Source organism: Grammomys surdaster, unplaced genomic scaffold (assembly GCF_004785775.1).
Source record: "Grammomys surdaster isolate TR1022 unplaced genomic scaffold, NIH_TR_1.0 364, whole genome shotgun sequence".
Lineage (NCBI taxonomy): Eukaryota > Metazoa > Chordata > Mammalia > Rodentia > Muridae > Grammomys > Grammomys surdaster.
The window spans coordinates 3,709,312-3,735,362 of record NW_021604783.1 but is presented as its reverse complement, the minus strand read 5'-3'; the positions used below and the strand labels follow the sequence as shown (position 1 = coordinate 3,735,362).

At 46.1% G+C, this 26,051-nt stretch overlaps 1 protein-coding gene and 1 long non-coding RNA gene across 2 annotated transcripts; one reads left to right on the top strand and one right to left on the bottom strand.

Moving 5' to 3' along the window:
* Window positions 1-11,404: 11,404 nt before the first annotated feature.
* On the bottom strand, window positions 11,405-23,116 carry Asgr2 (asialoglycoprotein receptor 2). Its single transcript, XM_028780078.1, has 9 exons — window positions 22,737-23,116; window positions 22,259-22,397; window positions 18,178-18,294; window positions 17,837-17,932; window positions 17,174-17,245; window positions 16,931-17,017; window positions 16,697-16,842; window positions 12,119-12,225; window positions 11,405-11,866 (listed from the first exon to the last, which is right to left on the bottom strand). Exons 2-9 carry the CDS (start codon window positions 22,380-22,382, stop codon window positions 11,710-11,712), a joined length of 906 nt encoding a protein of 301 aa, XP_028635911.1. The 5' UTR covers window positions 22,383-22,397; window positions 22,737-23,116; the 3' UTR covers window positions 11,405-11,709.
* On the top strand, window positions 22,053-25,356 carry LOC114631705. The gene is made up of 3 exons (XR_003712997.1): window positions 22,053-22,500; window positions 23,821-24,038; window positions 25,053-25,356. It is a non-coding gene; the product is annotated as an uncharacterized LOC114631705 (long non-coding RNA).
* Window positions 25,357-26,051: the final 695 nt, after the last annotated feature.

The following is a 26,051-nucleotide window of genomic DNA, read 5'->3' as shown; positions in this document are numbered from 1 at the left end:
AATCTCCCATAGTGATAGGATTGATGCATGTTCCATTCAGTACGGTAATCTCCATCAACAGACGATTCTGCAACTGCTCTGCTTGCTGAGACCAATTGCCTTTTAAAAAATTAGACAACAGGTTACCATCTTTAAAAGTAGAATTATCGGGCTGGAGAGATGGCTCAGCGGTTAAGAGCACTGACTGCTCTTCCAGAGGTCCTGAGTTCAAATCCCAGTAACCACATGGTGGCTCACAACCATCCGTAATGAGATTCGATGCCCTCTTCTGGTGTGTCTGAAGACAGCTACAGTGTACTCGTAAATAAAATAAATAAATAAATCTTTAAAAAAAAAAGAAGTAGAATTATCATACCTCAATGGGGTAATGCACATATGTTTAGTATGACTAATACAACTTAGCTGTACAATATCTACAATCTCTTCTAATTTGCTTTGAAGAAGGTCCACTCTCTGATTAACCAGAAGAATACCAGAAGTGAGATGAGTATTCATTTGATGCTGTGTAACCAAAGCATCCGCAGCTCTTTCTACTAAAGCATCAACAGTTTGAGCTGCATTTACTTGATTGGCCATTGCTATGCCTGCAGTCACAGCAGCTGCTGCTGATACTGCTACAGCAGTCACAATTGCAGCTGTAATACTAAAATCTCTTTTTTGTCTAAATAAAGTGGCTATAGGAAAATCTTCTGGATTTGCTTCCACAGGAATTGGCACAAAAGTAGGCATATGTACTATCAAGGCCAAAGATAAAGAACCATTCCAGCATTCAGCTAAGTAGCAGGTAGTATTACTTGTGCTACAGTTCAGAAAACTTGTATTATTTTCAAACTCAGCCAATATAAAGAAAAATGGAGGTGAAACACATACAGGGGCAGCTGGGGCAGATGCACTCACCAGCTCACCATTTACCTTAATTCCATCCAAATAAGGATAGCTATTATTAGAGCGGGTGGCTGAGACATTTTGTATCACATGATATAGACCTTGCATAGAGACAAATGCAGAAAGGCTAGTACTGGCTCCAACTATATTTGTTAGTATCCATTGATAAAAGGGTCATATATTTCGCTTTCCTGTTCGAATACCAGTCTTGTTGATAGCAGTCCATTTTATAGGAGGTGAAAGGGCAAATCCTGAAGCAATCTCCATGTCAGGAGATTCTTTAGATTGACATGGCGTAAAAACTGGAGGAAAAGATAGATCAAGGGGACACCAAGGCAAAACTTTCTTGTATGTTGCATTACGGTTGGGCCATTGTGATGTCCAAGGTGCGGTAACATTACTCCGGAGCAACATGGTAGTTATATTTAATAAGGCCCTGTCATTATTAGCAATATTTCCTAAACTTTCCATCTTACCAGCTGACACCTGCTTTAGTGCCTCAACCAAGACTCCGGTACCAACCTTGCTAAATGAGACAGGATCCACCCAGTTAGTTAACATGGTGTTCCTGAGTACGATACACGGAGTATGAGCTGTAGCCTAAGTAGTAAAGCAGAGAGTAAAATTCAATGGAAATGCAGTGGCATTGTATAAAACAGGCTCCTGTCCCATAGGCATAGCACATGGGACTTCCATAAAACATTGAGTAGAAGTAAACAATGGCAACACAATAGAATTGGCATGAACAGGTATAGGTACGGGCCAAGATCTAACTATTGCCCATAACTGACTACTTAGCACTTCTTCATAAGTCATCATGACTAGAAGTGTCCACCACAGCTTCTTCATTCTTCTCAGAAAACGTCCTTGGCTCCGAAACAACTCTGGTTAATCTTGCTGGCACCCAGACAGGATTTTCTTCATTCTGTGGGAAAACACAAACAGCTCCCCTGGATCTGGTAAGCACTGGATCCGGGCCTCTCCATGAGTTTGTCAATACATCTTTCCATTTCACTGTTTCCTGTGTCTCTTTCACAGGATTACTATGCCTGTCAGCAGCAGTCAGCCCCTTCTCATCCAGTTTTAAGAAGTTAAGTGTAAATAGAGTTAGAGACAGGGCTGCTTTAGGAGCCAGTGATGAATCCATAATTCCCCCTTTTTGTTTTTGCAGATACATTTTCAAAGTTAGATTGGCTCTTTCAATGATGCCTTGACCTTGAGGATTGTATGGCAATCCAGTACGATGCTGCACTTGCATGCGCACACAAAATTGTACAAAAGTTTTAGCTGTATACACAGGCCCATTATCAGTCTTTAGCAGACGCGGTTTACCCCACGCTGCCCAAGCTTCTAAACAGTGGGCAATAACATGAGAAACCTTTTCTCCAGCCATAGGCGTAGCATGGATAATACCAGAGCAAGTATCTATAGATACATGAACATATTGTAATTTCCCAAAATGTTTAATATGTGTCACATCCATCTGCCAGACATCCAAAGGTCTAAGCCCTCTTGGGTTTACTCCAATGCGTGGAGGGTGGTTAAATTCCACACATTTCTGGCAGTTTAATGTAATATCTCGAGCCGCAGCTCTTGGGATACCAAATTTAAGTCTGAGAGTGGAGGCTGGAACATGAAACAGTTTATGAAATTCCTGAGCAGCTGTAAGATTCGTTTGCAAAACAGGGAACACTTGGCGAGTAGCTGCATCAGCTAAAACATTACCTAGCACCATGGGACCTGGTAATAAGGTATGGGCTCTAATATGTTGAATAAAAAATTTTGAGTTCCTAGATAAAATACAGTGTTGTATTTGTTTCAGAATGGGGGCCACAGGACTGGTTGACTTTATTGTACCTGCCACCTCTAGAATACGAATTGCATTCACCACATAGTGGGAATCAGAAATGATATTTATAGGACCAGGGAAAGCCTTGAAGACTTCTAAAACCACTTGACACTCTACCAATTGTGGAGTGTCAGGAGCAAATTTAAACTTTACTGGGCTAGCAAAAGCAGCCACATAACATCCAATGTCTGACTTCGATCCATCTGTATAGATATCTATAGCCTTTGGAATAGGGGCATTGGCAGTTACTTTAGGAAAAATTATAGGATGTTTTGACACAAACTGTCTATATGACCTGGAAAAACACATTTCAGTATAGCCCACATATCTATCACTGTACAAAGCACTTGAACTTGTTGGGCTGTATATGGAACTATAAGCGTATCAGGGTATTGCCCAAAGTGTGTCAAAGAAGCCTGCAACCCTTTTAATGCCAATTCTGCTACAGCTGTAGGATAATGATCTAAAGTTTTATTTGGTGATGCATGAGGATGAATCCAGAGCAACGGTCCCTGCTGCCACAACACTGCTGTAGGCAATGTGACTGTATCAAAAACACATAAGAAAATAGGTTCATTAGGCTGAACCCTCACTAATTGAGCTTGCTGTATGGCTTCCTCGACTTTCTGCAGAGCTACTATGGCAGCATACGTTAGTTTTCTAGGTGAGGAAATATGACTGTCTCCTTCTAATATAGCAAATAAAGGCTTTAATTCAGCTGAAGGAATTTTGAGATAGGGACGTATCCAATTAATATCTCCCAAAAGTTTTTGAAAGTCATTTAATGTTTTAAGGTGGTCCCTACGAATGGTGATTTTCTGTGGGGATACAAACTGAGGATGTATATTAGTTCCCAAGAATGCTCCTATGTTGCCTTTCTGCACCTTTTCTGGTGCGATAAATAAACCTTTACTCTCAAATACTTTTATTAAATCAGCATAGGCAAGGCACAAGTCTTCATCCTTAGATCCACAAAGCAATACATCATCCATATAATGGCAGATTCTCAATTTAGGATACTTATCTCTAATAATTCTTAAGGTTTTCCCCACATATAACTGACATATAGTGGGACTATTAGCCATACCTTGAGGTAAGACTTTCCAATGATATCTATAATTTAGCTCCTCATGGTTAATGGATGACAACGTAAAAGCAAATCTTTGTCTATCTTCAATTACTAAAGGTATTGAAAAGAAACAATCTTTAATATCTACAATTATCAAGTTCCATTCTTTAGGTAATGCTGATAAAAGTGGTAAACCACACTGAATGGCTCCCATAACTTGCATTTGACTATTAATAGCCCTTAAATCATGTAGAAGTCTCCATTTTCCAGACTTCTTTTTAATAACAAAAATTGGAGTATTCCAAGGAGATTGAGTGGGCTCTAAATGTCCAAGGGCTAACTGTACATCAACTAGAGCTTTAGCAGCAGTTAATTTTTCAGAGGTTAAAGGCCATTGAGGAACCCACATGGCGTCCTCTGATTTCCACGGTATGGGTATTGCATCCTCTAGGAAAAACCCAACCCTTTTGTGTGGGTCAATAGGCTGGGAAATACCTTGATGAAACTTTTCCAGGCCAAGCCCAGGAATATATCCCATGTCTCTCATCATTTTCTGACTCTGAGCAGAGTATTCATTGGTTAGTCTTAATTCCATGCCCTTTAGGATGTCTCTTCCCCAGAGGTTCACTGGTAATGGTAAAACATAAGGCTGAAATCTACCTTTTCTTCCCTCATGATCTCTCCACACTAACTCTTTTGCACTTATGCTAGGAGTGGCTTCATACTCCAATCCTTGCAATGAATGAGAAGCTTCATAATCCTGCTTCTACTCTTAGCTTTAGGACAGAAGCTCTGCCAGAGAGACAAGCTTAAAGATGAAAAGTTATTTAAACATTTTACCTCAGAGTAATTTTTTATTTTTTCTAAAAAAAAAGATTCAGGTTTCCATTTACTACTCTAGCTTTCTTTTCTACACTGCCCTACTAGGACCCCTGCCACTCTGAAGTCAGGGCAGTGAAGTACCACTGCCCCTCTCACTATGAGCCAAGCTAGCATGCTAGTGTCCTTATCTGCTCAGCCCACAACTCTTTGGCAGCGCTTAGCTTTTCAGAAGAAAGTATGCTAATGATGACCTTGGCAGGCTGAAAAGGCTGAGGAGCCTGGGCAGCTTCAAGATAAGCTGGAGGAACTGAGGCCTCCCTTCTCACCTGCAGCCCTCTCCAATCTCTGCTCCTGCAACATTTCCAAGGCCGTTTGTCCCTCTTCAACTACCTTACAGCATTTCTGATCTTCCAAACAACTTCTCACTAACTTTTGCAAAGTTCCCTGTTCCTGGGCAAAGTCTCTGCCAAGCTTATCCCAGCAGGATACTGTAAGATTTCCTGATATCGCGAACCAGGGTGCAATGGTATCGCATTCATTCAAAAATGTTAATAGAGTTGAGCTTTTTATCTTTAAACTCCTTGATAAAAGCAGCTCCTGAAGAGCCAAAAAAAATTGGGTGCGACTGAGCAGCGCCCATAACTAAATTCCTCCCAAAGATTCACTTTCGGTTCGCTACACCATGAACTTGCCTGCTCTCTCTTTATCTACAGAGAAGAGCGAAATAGCCGAGTCCCGAGGACTTAATTATCCCAGTTCACCTGGGAACTTTATCTCCTCTTTTGTCGAGGACCTTGACTTTATCTAAAAGTTCAAACTCTTGTAGAGGCAGGTAGATGTTATGTTTCGCGCGCTCTGCCTCCGGATCCTTATATTTTCCTTTTTTCCTTTTTAGAGCTCTTTTCCCTTCATGCCCCTAATTTTTCCTCTATTTTATTTTGGGCACGGGCCCCTGACTCATCTCCTTTTTATGTTTCTGACATGCTGTCTTGATGCTCAGCCAGTGCACGCTGCCCTTCACATACTGCCTTCTCACAGTGTTGGTCTTGACTACACGCTTTAACTAGCTTCCATAGTGGCTTTGTCCCTGCTTTTAGCTTTCTTTTTTCTGCTTCTCTCTCAATATCTCTCCCTAATTTCTCCCAACTGCCAATGGTTAGTGACTCCGTTGGAGCAAACCATGGAGCTATCCGATCTATTTCATCAAAGAAGCCTTTTAATGTAGTTTCTGAAACTTTCAGCCCTCGTTCTTTCAAAAGCTCCTGCAAGGCTCTCCAACTCCCATGTTGCTCTTTTATCTACAAGAGACTGATACACAGGTCAGATTGCGAGGTTATATACCCCCGCCTTACAGCTCTATCAGAAAGCTACTCCCAACAGATGCACTCATGCCCTGGGCGATGGCAATTCAAGCAGTAACAAATCACCTAAACGACAATGAAAATAAACAGTAGTATGACTGCAGCAGCCACTGGATGAACTCCCAGAACCAGCATGTCTTTGTCAGGGGCTTACCAGTACCGCCGTTCCCGTGCGATCAGTTCTGAATCCTCCCGTAGCTAAGTCCGGGGGTCTTCGCTGGTGCCTTGTGATGTAAATCTTCCCAGGTTTCGGCACCACTTGCCGCGCCCGCCTCGCCAGCAAGGATGACGCAACAACAGGATCCTTCTTCACGCACTTTATTGGGGAACACACCATTGATTGTAAAGCGAAAGACCCCAAGCCTGAAATGGGTGCTGCTTAAATAGTTATCACAACTGTGTATAAGTGTCTAATTGGTGCTTCTTGCAGAACTTCATTTACATACTGCTCGGGAGGGTAAGGCGCTGTGTCTGAAAGATACGCAGGCTCACAGCAGGTGTTTACGACCCTGAATGCAGTTGTTTTTCACCTCAAACAGAGGGAACAAGCGCCATCTTCTAATGGCGGCTCCTTACAGCCTACATGTGTGTATGTGCAACACCTGTGTGAAGTACCCAAGGAGACCAGAAGAGGGTATGGGATCCCCTGGAACTGTGGGTGCTGGGAGTTGAACCTCTGGAAGAGCAGCCAGTGCTCTTTACCACTGAGCCATCTCCCCAGCCCCTCCTCTACTTGTCTTATTAACAGACCCACCTGCGTAGGGATGGTACCACTCACAGTAAGCTAAGCCCTCATACATCAATCATCAAGCAGTCTGTCCTGGCAGTCTGTCCTGGCCAGTTCCTCAACTGATGCTTTGTCTATCCAGGTGATGCTAGTTTGTGTCAAGCTGACAGTAAACATTAACCAGCATCGACTATAACTATAAAATCTGACTAATGCACACACTTCCATATTGGGTACAGTTTGAAAAGTAAGTGCAAAATGTTCACTGGAGGAGAATACCATAACTAGAAGTACCATTAACTGTCGTGAACATATCACTGTCTGCCTCTAGGATATCCCAGCTTGAACTTAACACAGCCTATCGCTGTAGTCTCAACAGACAGGGCTCCAGGGAGTACATGCTAGCTCTGGTCCAGGGCAAGAGTCCCTTACTGGAGGACGCTCTGATACACAGCTGTCACTCACACCCATGTCAGTAAAGATGATGCATATGTCTTTCATGTATACTGAGCAGCAACAATAGTTCATATCAACTCCTGGATCTCAGAAGTCCAGTTAAGACTAAAGCCAAACTTTAAAAATAAATCCTTTTATTTTTCTGTGTGTGTCTGTTTTGCCTACATATGTGTCGGTGCAGCATATGTGTGCCAGGTGGATGTGGGGAGAAGATAGCATCCGAACTCTTAGACCTGGAGTCACTGAAGTTGTGAGCCACTGAGTGAATGCTGGGAGCTAAGCCAGGGCCCTCTTTCCAGAACAACATGTGCTCTCAAGTACTGAGCCATCCCTCCAGCCTGAAAGTTAATTTTCCTATCTCACAGCCCAGCAAAGTTTGGTACAGACTTAGTCGGACTCCCCCATGGATGGAACCGTAGCTCACGTGGTAAATAAGGGCTTTGCTCAGACTCCTCTCCCTTTCCTCTTCCCAGCACAGTGGGGTCTCAGTAGAATTTAATTTTTTTTGGATTTTCTTTTCTTACTATTTCCAAGTATGTGTACTTGGGAGTGGGCAGCATGTGAGTACAGGGTCACCAGGAGGCATTGGGGCCGCTGGAGCTGCCTGTCTGCGGTTGGGGAGGCATAGGGGCTGCTGGAGCTGCGTGTCTGCGGCCAGGGAGCGAACTCTGGTCCTCATGCCTTTCAGTGCTGAGCCATCTCTCCAACACCAGCGTTTCATTAACAGCCAGCATCAATGCCTCTTCAACAGAGGAGTGACTGTCCTCATCATCATCTGGGCACACAGAGAGCAGAAGTTAGCACAGCTGCTAGCCAAAGGTTAGTGGGTGTGGTACCCCCTTCCTAATTGGAAGAGCTCTGGCATGTGGTCTGTGTTCTCATCATTGCGTCCCTGTGAGGCTAAGATGAAGCTACAGGATCCCTATTCTCATCACTGTGTGACACGTGGTTTGAAATTGCATATAAATGCTTCCTAATGAATCACTTTCTCCAGAAACCTAATCTTACAGTCAGCTTCCATTGACCGTTCTTGACCTTCCCCCTTCCCTTTACTCCGCCCCTCCCTACCCCTCACCTCCAGTCCACAGAACACATTGTAATGAGTCACTCTCAAAGATCATCATCTCAGAATCTGTTTCAAAGAGCAAGAAACGATTAGTGGTCAGATAACAGTTCCTCTCTCCCTCCATCTTTTCCTTTTCTCCTCTCTGAGCCTCAAGAGCAAAGGAGATCTTAATCCAAAGACACGGGCTAGTCCTTCACAGCAAGCATTCAGAACCAGAACTTTGTAAGGCTTTGCAGGAGTTTCTCGGAGCGCTCTGTGGGCTCCTCTGCCCTGCAGCAGTGCCGCGTGAGGGTGGTTTGCCTTGCTCCTGCCCTGATTGAAGTCCTCTCTGACAGTCTATCTAGATGTCAATCATTGGGGAATCTGACTTCCAGGCTCCCAAGTTCTTGTTCTCTGATATCCTTGCCCTGTAAGGCATCCAAGAGCAGCCTGAGGAACCAGTGAGTGGGGCAGGCGATTGCCCAGGCATTTGCTTTCAGATTTTCCTGTCAAGAAACAGAAATGAGTCTCCTTCCTTATGGCTACCATGAAAACCCCAAAGGCATAATCACCACAGCCTCACTCAAAACCCATCTTAAGAGGGCTGCTGGCAACTGCCTATGATCTCAGTGCCAAAGAGGCTGAGGCATGAAAACTGTTGCAAGTTCAAAGCCATCCTAGGCCACATAGTGAGGCTCTGTCTCAAAACAAAATAAAAACAAAAACAAAAGTCCAAAATATTTCTTGTTCCACTGAGGCACCAGTAGCCATGGCATCTCAACAATATTGCCAACCTGGCTCCCATGGGGCCTTCTGGGGAGAGGCCTGACTTACTCCAGGCAGACAGCCCTCTCTGCACAGGTGTCTCTCAGGACTCCACCTTCCAGCTAGGGAAGGTATGAAGAAGCATTTCCCTTTCCCACAGGAAAAAAAATGGGTGACTCTCCCACAACTTGTAAGAATTCTCTAGAAATTATCTCTGGCAGGAGGTACTTGCTTTTGCCTCTTCCTAGGACATCCCCCATGCTTCTGGCTCTCCTGACTTCAGAACACGTGGTCACTTTGTGGAGATCTAACCGAATTTCTATGAAAAACAGGAAAAGCGTTTATCTTCCTGCTTTGTGTGATCATATCACTGTTCTCAGTTCCTTAACTGAGCCCCGATCTTACTTGCTATGCTGTATTCTTTTGGGGAAATGGCCTCTGTTGAGCGGCTGACAAAATGAGCCATGGGGCTAGAGAAGGTATTTGCAGGCTGCAAACCCAACAATGAGTCCGTGTCTAGAACAGATAACGAATCCTGGAGCTGGGGAATTAAGAGTGTTAATTCACTCAGAGGTTAAGAGTGTCTGTCATGCAAGCATGAAAACCTAAGTTTGAATCCTCAGCCCCAAGTTACAGCCATGGCTATGTGTGCCTGCCACCTCCAGAACTGGGGAGCCGAGTCAGGTAAATAGATCTCCAAAGCTCCCTGGCCACCTAGCCTAAACAAAATGGCAAGCATCAGGTCCAGGAGACCCTGTGTCAAGGAGCCAAAGGTGCTAGGAAGACACTCAGTTTCTTCTTCTGGCTTCCGTACTTGTGACTTGGACCTTCACATGCAATATACCACAAACATATCCCAACACATACACGCTGACACATACACATATATACACATACCCCCGACATATGCACTCATACACACATACATATTGACACATACACTCACATACGCAAATACACACACACATGCTCACACACACCGTACACGCATGCGCACACACACACACACACTCGCACACACGCATAAATAAAGTAGATGTAAAAACTAACCAAATTAAAAGCTGCACGTCGTTAGCTGTTAGAACGAATTAAAAACCACAGCAATATACCAGTGCACATGTTTCAGAACAGTTAAAATTTTAAAAATATGAACAATGATGACAACAAATGCAGCCAAGACACGGTGTGCGTGGTCAGTGAGGATATACACAGGTATGCTAACTCCAAAGGACAGCATGGCAGTTTCCCCTGTATCTAAATGTGTTGAGACTATGTGACTGAGAAACTGCATTCATAATGCCTGTGACATGCGGGGTTTTGTATTTGACCTGACCTGGGCAATGGACGGCTTGAAGAAAGGACAGACACACAGACACATGTACAGAAAAGCTGAGATTGGATGGGCTGTGTGGCTCTCATGGAGACACGCCAGCAAACCAGGAAGTTGGTATTTTCTTTACACATCTGAATTGAGGAGGTAGGTTTATTGCAAACAGCTAAACAAGGCAACATGGTTAGCTCCCCTCATAGGCAGAGAGTAGTCTCAGGCTGTAAACATCCAGGAGGAGGATGCTACGGTCCACACTTTCTGCTCACACTGTCAACCATCCCACAAGGACCAGGGGAAGGCTTCTGCCATTTCCATGGGTCTGAAGCATTGGGATGCCCATGACAACAGTACACGTTTATACAGGACTTCATCTACTCCCCACAATAATGGTATATTTATCACAAAAAAATAAAAATGCATATTTGCGCAGAACTTTGCACAAGAACATTTATAACACAGCCAATGAGATAGCCCAGCAGGAAAAGGCGTTTGCTGCCAAGACTGATGACTCAAGTTCAATCCTCAGAAACCACATGCTGCAAAGAGAGATGTGATTCCTGAAATTCTTCTCTGATCTCCACACGTGCACTGTGGCATTTAGGTAGCCATATGCACACACACCAGGCAAATGTAATTTGTTTGAAGCTTTAAAAAAAATTAGCCTCCATGTGTGTCTATGCATCATGTGCATGCAGTGCCTACTTAGGCCAGTAGATGGCATCAGATCTTCTGGAACTGGAGTTACGTGGCTGTGAGCAATGTGGGTGTTGGGAATCAAATCCAGATCCTCTGTGAGAACAGTCAGTACTCTTAACCAATGAGTCATTGCTCTAGCTCTGAATTTCTTTTAAATGTTTGTAGTGGATTTATTTGCAGCAGCCAAAATGCAAAAACAACTCTCGTGTCTTTCAGAAAGAGAATGGTTAAATACACTAGTAACCTCGGTCTGTATTTTGCCTCAGTACCTGCCTCTCTGCCATGTGCTCCTGACATCATGATCCCTCCTTACTGTGGGCCTAGAGTCACACCTTGCTCCTCCAGACTCTCCCACCTCCCTCTTTTTTGCACCAGCTCCAAATAATCAGGCTACACGAGTTTTGCGTATTTGTTTCTTTTTCTACTCCGTTCAGAAGGCTGAAATTTATAACAATTGCAATGAATTGTGGAGAAGGGTAGAATCTCAGCCTTCCCAAAGTATGAGACCATAGAGCCATCCCCTTTCCGTTTTCCCATAGCCCTTCCTCGTGCTTGGGACTCTGTCTCTCTTCCTTGCGCCCATATCCCTAGTGAGGATGTTGGGATGATGCAGTGGTGGGGATAGGGCGGAGACATGGTAGAGCGAACTCCTATTGGGTCATGCGGGGTTGAGGCGGGGTGCGTAGACGCGATAGAGCAGACTCCTAGTGGGTGATGTTGCGCCTCTTTTCACATGCCCAGCGGTTCACCTGCTGGCAGAAGTTGTCATTCCAATGGCCATTTGACAGAATTTCAGCACAGTCTTCACTCCCACCTTCTTCATGGCCCTGCCAGTTATCTGGCTGAGTGATGGCCCAATTCCTAAAAAGGTAAGCCAAAGAAAGCTCAAGGTCCAACCTCCCCACCTCCCCATCTCCCCACAACCCTGTCCCCCGCCTCTAAACAGCGTAGCCTTGGAAGTGTTCAAGAGTTGAGGATGTACAGGCTTTGAGATGGGGAAGGGGAGTCAGGATGAAGAAGACTGGGGAAACTGGCCTTATAGGAGTACATTGAGGTGAAAGGCCAGGCGGTTGCCCCTGGAGCAAACGCACAAAGAGATGCAGAAGTACTTACTTGTAGTTGCTTCTATATTCGGTTCCATCCACCCATTTCCAGGAGCCATCCCTGTCGGTAAGACCTATCCAAATATGAAACGAGCCCCTGTGCTTTACAACAAAGTCCTGGAAAAACAAGTGAGAGAGCAAATCGCTTCATCCTTTATCCATGTGCCCAAGCAAGGGACCGCACCCCAGCCCAGCCCAGCCTGCCCATGCCGAAGCCTCGGCTACCAACAGCTATGTCCTTGCTTTTTCCTCCGCAAGAGTGGCTAGTGTTAAATGGACTTTTATTAGGCTAGATGCTGTACTGAGTGCTCTGTAGGGATTGTCTCTTTTGAGTCTTGGTAGCTCTCCAAGTTTGGTGCCGTAGTCACTCTCTTTGTCAGGGAGTTATTAGAACCCAGAAAGCTAACCAGTATCCAGCTTGTGACAACTGTCCTGTTTCCAGCCTGGTCCTACTTTTCACTCCATTCCTAGCACCGCTGCTATGGCAACTCCATCTTCTCCCCATCTTCTGCACACAGCATCTTTGGGATCCTACCCTTGCTGTCCCACAGATCTCAGAACCCATGAAGCACCTTGGTTTCAGTCGTCTCTGTGTTGGCCCCTCGTTTTCTTGCTGCAGCTTTGATGTCATGTCCTAAGGTTTGCTGGGCCCCAGCACCAAGTTTCCAAACGTGGGCCCACCACCCAGAACTGCATTTTCACCTGGCTACATGGGTCTGGCAGTCTCCACTGAAAGTAGAAAGATGCTTGGGTGCAAGGCAGCCAGCCCAGCCAGGGAACTGTCAGGGGCTTCCATGCAAATGTCCCTATGCTTTCAGATTTCTCCCAAGGACTAAAACCATTCCAAGGGGCTTGCTCTTACATAGGTGGCTCTTCCTGGGAATTTAGGTCCTATTGTTTCTGTATGGTTGCAAGGGAATGTATGGTCACCCAGTTTTACAAAGGAAGCAGAAGGTCAGTTTGACCAGCACATACTCTAACAATCTCCTTTGATAGCATGTGAAGAGTTCCCACCTGCATTTGGGAAAAAATGGTCCAATTCCCCCTCACACTCCCGAGAGACCAGGGTTTCTTATCCAAGAGCAGAATCTGTGACAGCAGCGCCCATAAAGTCTAGAACTCTGAGTGTAGGACAATGTCCTGTGTGTGAAGAAGCAGCTGCAAGGGCCAATGAGGCTACTCCACAGATTCAGAAGTATCAATGGTATCAATAAAGATGGAGCAGAGGGACATGGAGACAGAATGTTCAAGTTGCTGCTACCTGATGCTCTCCGTAGTCACCAGTCCCATCACCAAAGAAACTGAATAACTAAGACACATACATGTACAGGGTAAAAATCCCGGTCCCCGAGCTCAAGGTCGAGAGGTGGGGGTTTCATCAAATAGTGCTAGAGGACTAAAGAAAATAGTTCAGATCACTCATCTGCCCTTTCCTAAGTGAACGCAAGAAGGAACTGTGCCCACTTGAAACAGTGACAATAACGAAGCTGTCATGGAACTCATGCCCCTCCCCCCAGGGCAGAAGCTGGGTGTGGACATCACAAGCAGCTGCGGCTGTGCAGGACTGACAGCTGAGCATACAAGCCACGAGTTCCAAAGACCTTTGATTGTTGTTTTTGAAGATAACAAACCCTAAGGAGACCTGTGCTAGAGAGGCTGGTGCAGCCCAGCTGGCACCACACTTGTCTAGTGTGCACAAATCCCTAAGTTTGATCCCACCACCACAGCATGAACCAGGAGGTGAAGGCAGGACAATCAGGAGTTCAAGATCTCCTCTGGCTACATAGCAAGTTCAAGGCTAACCTGAGCTATGTGAGATCTTGTCTCTGGGGAAAAAAGATGCTTTTCCTATCTTTCGTATGGAGAATTATATAAACTCTTAGGGGTTTTTTTCTTTAATTTTTAAATATTTATTAATTATATTTTATGGATGCAGGTTATTTCCTGCACATATATCTGTGCACTGTGTGTGTGCCCGGTGCCCCAGGAGGTCAGAAGACGGTATCAAATCTCCTGGAACTGAAGTTACGGATGTAGTGAGCCATCATGTGGGTGCTGGGAACTGAATCTCAGCCCTCTGCTCTAATTGCTCTTAATTGCTGACCCATCTCTCGGGCTAATTGCACTCTTAGTTTTTGAAGCCAGTAAACCTCAGGCCATTATTTAGAGTTATACAGGTCATCACTATAGTAAATAAAAACAAACTACCCGTATTCCATAACACCGTGGGAGAAAACACACACACACACACACACACACACACACACAAAGCTCATCTCACAAGCTAATGTAAGAGATGAGGGATGGGGCTAGAGGGAGGGCTCAGTAGTCAAGAACATTTGCTCCAAAGCATAAAGACCTGAGTGCAGAATCCAGCAACTACACAACAAGCCAGGCATTCCGCAACAGATGCCTGTAACCCCAGTTCCAAGAGTGGCCAGAAATAAGACAGTATCTGAGACTTCCAGGCTTTAGTCTAACAAAAATGTGAGCCTCTAGGGTCAGAAAAAGACTCTGCCTGGGAGGAAGAATTAGAACATGCTGGAAGGGGAAGCTCATCATTCTCTCTAGCTTCTGTGTACATGGCAAGTACATGCACACACAGCCCTGCACTCCCACACAGAAGTCTCACACACACACACACACACACACACACACACACACACACACACAAATACATGTAATTAGAAATCTTGAAAACTAAATATGAGAGCTACATCTACTTATTGAAATCACCTCAGGTATTCAGGAGGCTGAGGTAGGAGGATCACCTGAGCCCAGGGGTTTGAGGCCAGGCTGGACACCAAAACAAGACCTCAGCTCCAAAGTAGGAAAGGAACAGCAGTCAGGGAAGGGTTGGGGAAGCATTTGTGGTAGAGCGGAGGCAGAGAGAGAGAGAGGGAGGGGTAAGAAAAAGCTTCCCCATGATCCCCCTAAATGCTAAGAAATTTCGCTCTTGTTAAATTTTTTTCTTAATCAAAACTACAGTGTCTAACACTCAGTGAGAGAAACTTCTTAACCTTGACTTCCTGGCAGTGCTCTGTAGGACAATCTTAAAGTGAGCCAGAGATTAAATCAGAATGTTCAAAAGTAAGAGGCAGGGGTTGTTGACATTTGTTATCCAAGGCTAAGAACCACTAATCTAAATCACAGAGACCCAAAAATGGTTGGAACTGAATGATGGACAGAGAGATGAAATAAGCCCAAGGACCACACCCTGCCTGCCAGCCGGAGATGAGGGCAAGGTAGAAAGTATCCTTCAAAATGATGACAGCAAGGTCCACCGAGAAACTGGAGTCATGAATTCGTGAGTCAAATCTTTGGTTGAATTATATAAAGTTGATGTTTTCATAGGTCAAAATTAACCAAATACTAGCAACTTCAATCTGATCAGTAAAGCAAAATATGTTTGAAATCACCATGAAAATTACTTGCATAGCCTGACAGCAAATACTAAGTATATTCTGACTTCTTCTTCAAATGGTTTCATTGCTTTAGCATGGTAAACAGTAGTGAAAACACTGACCAAAGAAGCCAAGTGGGTCTCAATCCTGACTCTATCGTGACTTGCTGGCTCTTTGGCACATTGCTTAACCTCTCTCTTCCCTGGTACTCACCCAACGGGACTGTAAGAACTAAAGACACGAACTCACGTGCACGCCTAGATTGTAGTAAGTGGTGCTGTGAATGCTATCATTATTACTCTCCTCGGAAGACACTGTTCCATCCACTCTAACAGATTGGTTTCCCACCATGAACTTTGGTCTTCAGGTTACTATCTGGGGATGGTAGTGGAGAAGGAAGACACAGGATGCCTATGGTCAATGAGGACCCAAGGATCCACTGCAGGAGAGCAACATAAGTCTTCCCATTCTGCTCCTTATCTCACAGCCTACAGCCAATGCAGCAAGAAGGGACTCTTGGTCCCTTCACTGGATTGTCTCCCAAGCTCTAGCCTTGAAGTCATCTTGGCTAGCATTCTATCTACCTCGGCATCACTTGGTCACCTAGCCCTGGCTTCATGACTATCCTGCCTCCTGGCTCCCACCACTTAGGAGCAGTTACTGTTCCACCACGAGCCATCGGAACTCCTACCACACTCTCCTTCTGTATTCTTTTTAGGTTACAAATAAGAAACGGATCCAGGGAGAACCTCATCCAAGGCTTTCAGCCGTACTGGGATTGTGGTCAGCTTGATCTTATGCAGGTCTTGTGCAACCACAACCACTGGGTGTCCATGTGTGCAACAGCTCATCATGTCCAGAAACATGCCTATGCCCCCTGGTTGGATGCCCATGCTCCAATGGATAGCTCTATACCTATGCACATACTGGTATCACTAATTGGACTCATTGGTTTTAAAAATGAAGATGAAGGAGGAGGAAGAGGAGCAAGGGGAGGAAGGGGAGGAGGAGGAAGAAGAGGAGGAGGAGGAAGAGAAGAAGAAGAAGAAGAAGAAGAAGAAGAAGAAGAAGAAGAAGAAGAAGAAGAAGAAGAAGAAAACTAAAATTTAAAGCAAATAATACTAGGTAAGTACAAAGACTTGATCAGGCGGTACTTGATCAGGGCTACCTTCAGGCTTCCTCACCTGCTCGTCCCTGGAGTTGATGACCAGCAGGTGGGCATTCTCCAGCTGGCAGTACTGTTCGGCCTCAGCCCAGGTGAGCCCATCCAAAGAAAACCAGTAGCAACTTCCCCCATACTCCACCCAGTTAACAGGGCAGCATTCTGTGCCTGAGGGAAGAGAAGGGCAGAGGGAAATGAGATCCAGCTGGAGGAGACAGCCACACTCGAACCCAAGACGTCCCTGTCGATACCCTACCATTGCTCTGGAAGAAGGCCAGCTGACAGGTCAGGGTTCGCAGGTCCAGTGGGAAGTGCTTCAGGTGAAAGAGCAAAGTGGAGTGGTCTAAGGGACAAGCACATGGGCAGAGACGCAGCAGATGTGTGACCCATGCCTGCCAAGGGCAGGCAGAGCTCCAGCTATTGTCTGGGAAAGACGTGTATACACGGCATCCCACACATCACAGTGGCCCAGAAAGAATGCAGAAGGGGGATCTCTGACCTGCTTTTAGCTCCTGCTGCTTTCCCTCCAGTTTGGCTATCCAGGAAGTCAACTTGTCATTTCTGCTACCTCCTGAAAAAGACAGATGCTAAATGGTTTCCCCATTAGTCCGGCTCCTGAATGCTTCTCTGGCTGCGTACCCTGGGTACCTATAAGAGTCTGTTACCTTGTCCCACATGCTACTCATCTACTACCCAGACTCCCAGCCTCACCCGAGTGAGGCCGGCATGCAGTTTAAATTCCTTCCTTGGACTCCATGTTCTCAAGACAAGCCCCACTCAGTCCACACAACTCGCAGTGTGGCCTGGCCCCTCCATATCTCTGACCCCTCCCCACCACCCATCAGTCACCACCTCCTGTCACACTAAACGTGTACACAGTTCTAAAAGGTAATGACCTTCTTCATCCCCTAGCCATCATGGTCTCCGCTGGGACTCTGCCTGGCACTAACCGCCACCGTGTCACTTCCTGCGCAGACTCTCTGCCCAAGCTCCTTAGGTCAGGGCCTGTGTTGCCAGAAGCCTTGCCAGTTGCTCTGGCTGGATTGTTCCTCTGCCCAGGTTTTCATCCCCACAGCCCGTGAACACACTCCTGCTGCAGACCCAGCACCACACCTATCAAGTCTGCACGGATACTAAGTGCCAGCTATCCCGTCCAACTCACCGTGGGAGTCCAGAGCCCTGAACTCCATCAGGGTGCTGGAGGAGAAGTTGCTGAAGGTTTCTTTCAGGGCCCGAAACTCCTCTTGCAGCTGCATGCCTTGTCAGGAGAAAATTTGGGACCAGATGGATGTGGAACTAAGTCACAGCGTGCCCATGTGACTGACCCCATGTCACCTATCACTTCTACTGTCATTCATCCCGTTACCCCACCATTGATCTCCATCTGCACCCAGAACCTGCCCCATGAGGACACCTCCACCTCTCCTCTTCCTCCCCTCTGCCCCAGCATGCCACAGAGCACTTCTCCATCCTTGCTTCATCCCTGCCAGGTCATGACCTCACTTTGGGATGAAATCACACAGATGACCACCAACAGGAGGATGTTGAAGGCCAGGGCGAGCAGACTGAAGTGGAACATGGAGCAGAGGCGCTGCGGAAAGGGCCTGGGAGGAGGCTGTCCTGTGAGAGAGAATGGGTCAGAAAGCAATTCCAGACAACTAGACACCGAAAGCAAGACACAGAAGGGGACAGGGGACACAGAAGTCTGAGGAGGCACAAGCTAGGGAAAGGAGAAAATCAGGTGGGGCTGAAGAAATGAGATGGATTTTGATCCTTCATTCTCTCTCTCTCTCTCTCTCTCTCTCTCTCTCTCTCTCTCTCACACACACACACACACACACACACACACATTCACACACACACAATTACGCACATGCACCCACATGGACATGTGCAAGCACTCACATGCACATGACGTAAGATGTACCAGCTGTGCACGCAGGTGAGATCTTACACCCGGGAACAGGAAGATACAGAGGAGACCAGGATGCAGAACTGGCCTTTTCCAAACACCCTACAAAAGAGGTCTACGTGGTTTTTCTTCCTGCCCATGAGTCAGAGACCCACAGATCACCTCTGTCCTTCTACAGCCCCTGTCCCTTCAGAATGGAGTATTGACAGGCTAGGTCATGTGCCCCCCTTAGTCAGTACCCCTACACCCCTCACACAACCCCAATTCTGGAACAATCCATCCCTTCACTATTCTGGTGGGATTCTCCAGTCCAACTAATACCACCAAAAAGCACACACCCAAAAGCCACTGTGCAGGCCCATCTACTTTGCTCATCTCCCCCAAGTGAAAACCTCCCCCTGACTCCCACCACCCTTGTTCCCATCCCCATCTTCCCACAGTCACCTCTCCTGCCCGCTGACCCATCTGCCCCACACCCACGCTTTCTCTTACCACTCTTAACACATTTGCTTACATGCTCACACTCACAGACATCCACACACTCGTACACACTGTTACTTGCTTCTCACACACCAACATCTTCACCTACATGAACTGGCTTGCCTCCCCAGGACTGGGGGAGGGACTCCTCTCCCAGCCCCTCCCTGCTTCTGTACCATTCACCTGCACGGAGACTCCTCTACATCAGCCTGTGACTCCGTAGCCTTCCCTGTCTCACTACCACTATGTCAGAGCAAACCTGCATCCTGGAGGTCAAGTCTTCCTGAGGTCATTTCCTACTGCTGAACTGAGTCAGAAGTTGCCTCTATGAATGACTATCCAGAACTCCACCTTTCCACACCAATGCTTGTCACCTTCCTCCACAGCAGCTGTACTTAGAACCCCAACTTAACCTAGAGAGAATATGCCTCTGTGATCCAAATACACCCCAGGGCAGCAACGTTGGGAGGTAGAGCCAGAAGGGAAGGTGGTTAGGTCTTAGGCTCTGCCCTCGTGAATGGATTATTGACATCAAAAACTAGCAGTCTTATTAAAAGCTTCCTCTTTGCTGTCCCCTCACCCTCCCTGGCCCTTCTGCTTCAGGTTGATCATGTAAAGGCCCTGCCAGACAGAGCCCTCAGTCCTGGGCTTCCCAGAATTCAAGGAAAACAAGCCAATACATATCTGTTTATTATAAGTTTCCTAGTCAGATACACTCTGTTTTAGCACCACAGGAAAGTATAGGATAGGCTCCAACTAGAAACACTTTCTGACCCATCTCCCCAGCTGGAAATCCAGAACTAACCTCCTGACTGCTTCTGCTAGTACTGTCATGCAGGAAACCATCGTCCTGATTCCCAACTAACCTGTGACCAAAGAAGCCCCAACCCTGTCAGCCTAGCGGGAATAAACCATCTGAGCCACCAGTTAGGTCTAGCATCATTCGGTCTCTTAGCAACCCCATTTTCTTCATGTATAAGATGACAATGACAAAAAGTAGCTGCCTGACTCAGCTGTTCTGGGAACTATTGATTAAAACGGAAAGTACTGTGTAGGCAGGTTTGAAGACTCAAGACGAAACAGAAACTGTCAGATTTAACCTTATTTCAAAAAAGATTAAAACACACACACACATGCATACACATATACAAACATACACATGCATGTATATACACATACATACACATGCATGCATATACACATGCATGTATGTGTGTATACATATGTATGTATACATATACATACATGTATAATACACACATACATACACATGCATGTATATACACATACATACACATGCATGCATATACACATGCATGTATGTGTGTATACATATATATGTATACATGCACATGCATGTATACATACACACATACATACACATGCATGTATATATACACACATACATACAAGCACATACACACATATACATTCACATATACATGCATACACACATATATACATACATGCATACACACATTATATATGTATATATTAAACAACAATTTTCAAGACACTGAGCATCAGGCCATGAAAAGCATTAACCCTTGAAAGCCAGAAAAATGAATGAGTCTTCAAATTGCCCAGCTCACTACTCACTGCCTAGAGAAACTTTTCAGGCCACTGGGCAGAGAGGAGAAATTGGGACAGAGTCTAGCAGACTCCCCAGCTTGAGGAGACAGTCTGAAAGCCTGTACCCAAGACATTTAGGGCACAAGGAGTCAGGTCCTAAGCCATTTTCCTGCATCCCAGAAAACTAAATACTCACCAGAATACATAAGCACCCAGCACCCAGCAAGACAGAACTCACAGTGCTCAGCATCCAGTTGTAGATCACAAGACATAATAGAGTAGGAAAACACAAGTCAAACTCGGGAGTTGGACAGACTGACAAAACAGACAGGGGGTCTCAGTGATTCAGCTCCTGTCTGTATGTGCAAGGCCCTGGGTTCGAATGGCAATATCAAAAATAAATAAGCAATAAATGAACCTATCAAAACAGGATCCCAGGATCTTTCGAACAGGACTCAGAAGCGACACAGATGCTAGCACAAGACAAGACACTGGCATTGATGCTATGACTGGACCACACAAGTGTAAAACATTAGAGATGTGACCAAGGTGTAAGTCCCAAGTTGCCTGGGCGTGGTTAGAGCACACCTGTGATCCTAGCCCTCCGGAGGCTAAAACAGAGAGACTACTTGAGAAGTCAAGGCTAGCTCAGGCTACCTTGTGAGTTTCAAGAGGCCTGGGCTACAAAGTGAGAGAGGCCCTGTCTTAACAACAAGAAGTCCCAAGTTTCTTCTGAGACGAAACTACAGTGTCAGAACACACTGGGTAACCAGCCCAGGGCAAGATCTCTCTTACCCTAAAACCTTTTTGCAATCATGTGAGACCTGTGTTCAAAATGTGCAAGAAGATTCAGGCAGGAAAAGAATGGGAATCACTCAGGATCTCTCTGTGCACCCACACCCAACTCATCGCCGTACCCCAGTCCTGGGTTCTGCATTCCTCCTAAGCACATACATGTACATGCACACATACACACGTGCAGTCTGGAGGGAGACTCATCCCTAGCTCCCAGGTGTTCTCTCACTTCTAAGCATACCCTTTTCTTAGGACCCTGCACTCAGAGGTATCAGTACCTCACATGTAGAGGGTCACTGTGTTGGCCAGTTTTATGTCAATTTGACACAAGCTAGAGTCATCAGAGAGGAGGAGGCCTCAACTGAGAAAATACCTCCATAAAATGTGGTTGTAGGCAAGCCTATAGGGCATTTTCTTACTAGATGGTTGACGGGGAAGGGCCCAGCCCATTGTGGGTGGGGCCATCTCTGGGCTAGTGGTTCTGGGTTCTACAATCAAGCAGACTGAGCCAGCCATGGGGAGCAAGCCAGTAAGCAGCCCTATTCCATGACCTCTGTATCAGCTCCTGCCTCCAGCTTCCTGCCCTGTGTGAGTTTCTGTCCTGGCTTCCTTAGATGATGAACTGTGGTGAGGAAGCAGAAGCCAAATAAGTCCTCTCCTCTCTGAGTCACTTTGGTCATGATGCTTCCTCACAGCAGTAATAATCCCGAGGAGGACAGACTCAGGAACACCCTGGTCACTGGGTCAGGGTGAGAGAGTCCTCACAGAGAGGAGTTGGCTGTTGAAACAGGGATCCCAGAGAGGCTCTAGAAACTGGACACTTACCTTTCCAACGTGGATTTTCTGTCCTAGGATTCTGCACATGAGGGCCTTGTTCCTCATCACCACTGAGCTGATGGTCATTTTCCTCAGAGTCCAGCTGCTGGATGTCTTGAAAGTCCTTCTCCATGATGGACCCTAAGAGCTGGAGACAGATCTGGGACTGAGTTGAGATTTCCTTAGAGCTGGAACTTTTGTGCTAAGAGTCGAATTCCTTTGGAAGGACCAAGGGGACCGGGTAGCTCAAGGTGAGTGGTTGAGAGGTCAGAGACTAGTTTGGGAAAAGACTTGAAATGTTGCAGGCTCCATCCTTCCCAGGAGGTGGCCCAGCTGTCGCTGAAGCCACAGCCTTCCTTCCATACTCTCATGAACCAGACTATACGTTCTCATCCCTCCACCCAGAGTCCCTAGACCATGCTCGTCTTTAGCTCTAGACATCCCCAGCCCCACCTGCCCCCCACCTGCCCCCCAGTACCTCAGTTACCTGTTAAAGGTATAGAGAGCTGACTCTGGCTTCTGGAGGCAGCCCAGGTCCAAGGAGAAAGAGGGGTTAAACCTGGGAGACCGGACAAGCGGTGTTAGTGGTGCTAGGTGGGAGGGAGGAAGGGCTGATCTAGGTAAGAGCTGGGTCCCTGTGCCTGAATGTCCATCTAACCTGTCACCTCCTGCCCCCAGGACTTTGGACAGTAAATAGAAACACGGTTGGAACTCAGGCTGTGAGTAGTGGGGGTGGGGGACATGTTTCTGTTCTCACAACCAGAGAAGGGAGATGGGAGGTCTCTTTGTATGTAAGGTCTCCCTGTATGTACACATGCACGCGTGTGTGCACTAGCACACACACACACGTCATCTCGCCCTTCATTGCACAATGTCAGAAGGGGAGCAGGGGTGCAGGTGTGGAGGGGCCAGGATACAGTCTGCTGTTTCCTCTCTATCCCTCCCTCCCCTGTTTCACTTCCTGCCTCTTTATTTTCCAGAACTGTTGATTTCTCCAAATATCTCTGACCAGGAGCGGAGTGACCTGCAGATCAGTTCCCTGTTCTTGCCCAATCTGAGCCTGTGACCCTGGCTCTCAGCCATAGCCACAGCTTCCTATGTGCTCAGCACCGGGCTCCCCAGCTCCAGCCTGACTCAGTCACACTCCTCACTCCTCCCCCAGATCCTCCGCATCCCCCCCCCCAAGCTTTATGTTCTCTGTCGAAGAAAGAAAGAAAGAAAGAAAGAAAGAAAGAAAGAAAGAAAGAGGAAGGAAGACTATCAAAATAAGCAAAAGACCAATAAGACAAAAAAAAAAGACAAAAAAAAAACACATAAAAATGACAAAACAAACAAACACCACAGTGCCATTTCTTTTGTGTTGGCCAGTTACTCCTGGCCCTGGAGTGTGGTTGACAAACCCAATGACACTCCATTGTAGAAAATTAATTGAGTTTCATTTGCCAATAGTGTCTTGGTTAGGAGTGGGAACTACTGTCCACTTCCTCCTTTTAGTGGGGAGGGGTCTGATGAAGAGATCCCACTTAGGACCGAGCGAGCGCTCCAAGCCTGTCACTCTGCACGTTGCTCAGCTGCAGGTCTCCACCTCCACTCTTCAGTGGGGAAGTTCTGCAAGATGTGGAGGTCGTGACTCCAGCACCTCACTAAGTCCAGGGACACAGACATCTCATGCCCTGTGAGTGCTACACAGAATCTGCAAAGGCTGGGAAGATGACTCGGTGCATAAAGGGCTCGCTTCATAAGCATGCGGACTTGAGTCCGTCACCCCAGCTCCCTTAGAAGAAGCCAGGTACAGCAGCACACACCTGTGTTGCCACCACACTGGGGAAGGGACAGAGGAGGGCAGATCCATGGGACCAGTGTGTCCAAACAACAAACTCTGGGTTCAGAGAGACTCTGCCTCAAAAAACAAAAAAATAATAAGGTAGAGAGTAATAGAGAAAGATACTAAAAATCAACCTCCAGCCTCCACACACACTGGCACAGGTCCACATACCCTCTATGTGTGCTTGCGTGCACAAGTACACACATACACACACACACACACACAATCTATATAAATAAGGTTTTCTCATTTAATCCTCATAACACCCTATGAGCTCAATACATTTGCCTCTAGAGGACAGGAGATTAGGTGACTTGGTACAGGTAGCTGATACTATAGTCTGAATCTGAAATGTTCCCCCAAAAGCTATGTGTTAAAGGCTTGGTCCCCAGATTATAACACTATTAGAATATAAGGAAATTGTAGGAATGGAGTCTGCTGAGGGATGGAAGAGCATGTTTCAGTTTGGGGAGGCATGCCTTCATGAGGAGACTGTGAAATCCCAGTTACCTTTCCCCTCTCGACTTACAGTCAGAAGCCAAGCAGCCTTGCCAGAGGCACGCCCTCTGTCATAATGTACCGCCGCACCCTGGGTCCAAATCAATAGAATGGATTTGTCATGGATTGAACCTCTAAAACAAAGAGCCAAAATAAATCAGTTGATTTATCTCAGATAATGTGGTACTGGACCCAGTTCCATCTATCATTCAAAACCCAGTACTCTGGACGCGACAGTTGGAGGAAAAGAGTCATTTTTATTCAAAGGCTGGCATCCTGGATGATGAGAGCCATCTTAGAGAATGCAAGCCCATGACATGGCTTTTATGGGTAGGAAAAATTGTGGTGGGGACTGAATAGGCAGAATACATTCTGAGTCTCACATCCAGATTCCAGAGCCATCTTAATTACTATGGGGAATGCTTTTCTTTTTCTTCTGCCAGAATATCTTTACAATAACAATCATCTTTCACCTCCTAGGCCAGCTCCTCTAATGCTTTAGAAAGCTGACTCTGTGTTTCGGAGGACTGGTTTCTCTTCCAGAGGACTCAGGTTCAATTCTCCAGCAGCCACATGATGATTCACAACCGTCTGTAACTCCAACTTCCAGGGCCTCTGGCAAGCTCTTCTGGCCTCCTGAGAGACTGCACATACATGATGTACAGACATACAAGCAGGCATAACGCCTACACATAAATCATCTCTTTTAACTTTAAAAACTATGCTGTTTTCTGCAAATTAAATGAAACTTATACTTCCTCTTTCAGTAAATGAACAGAAGTCAGCTATGTGTTTTGTGACAGTTGATGTACATCCTGCTGCTCCGTGGGGTCATCAGATGACCTGTATTCTGTAAGAGAAAAGCCACAGAAGACTAAGTTTTACAGCTCATGTCTTTTTAGCTCCTTTCCCCAGGAACTGCTAGCCTCGAAGTCTGAGATACAAAGCTGGTAGGTCAGCAGGAGGCAGCCCTTACTGAATGAGTTTTAACCTGCTAGATAGCTTCAATCAGAGACTAACATCAGCTATGGAAGACTGGTCATACCTTGGTATGATATGGAACCTACAAATTAGTGATCTTCTCCCGCCTCCTCAATTTGTTATTTTTTTTTTTCAAGACAGGGTTGCTAAGGCAAAAAAGAAGATGCAAACTTCTGCTTTCTTCTCCCAGCTGGATCTACAGTTTAAAGAGCCAGCCGCTTTCTCTGACAAAATTCACCTCAGTCCCCACATGGTATTAAGACAGTTTCCTTTGTTGAGATGAGCGTTATGAGCTGACTGCATTTGTATGAAGGGCTTAGACAGTCCAACAGACAGAACAGCAATTATCTGGGCTTAGACAGCAAGAATAGAAAGTTGCCTAATGGGTATAGAGCTTCACTTTTGCTTCATGAAAACACTCTACAAATTGACGGTTGGTGGCTGATATCAATATGCTCAGTGTACCACACTGCACACTTAAAACTGACTTAGATCCAA

What these genes read in the sequence shown, in the direction of transcription:
- Asgr2 (XM_028780078.1), bottom strand. Translation starts at nt 22,382, where the DNA reads ATGGAGAAGGACTTTCAAGACATCCAGCAGCTGGACTCTGAGGAAAAT. An exon ending in AGAAAATCCACGTTGGAAAG is followed by an intron (nt 18,295 to 22,258) that starts GTAAGTGTCCAG and finishes TCTCTCTCACAG; the next exon opens with GACAGCCTCCTCCCAGGCCC. An exon ending in GGCCTTCTTCCAGAGCAATG is followed by an intron (nt 16,843 to 16,930) that starts GTAGGGTATCGA and finishes CTCTTCCCTCAG; the next exon opens with GCACAGAATGCTGCCCTGTT.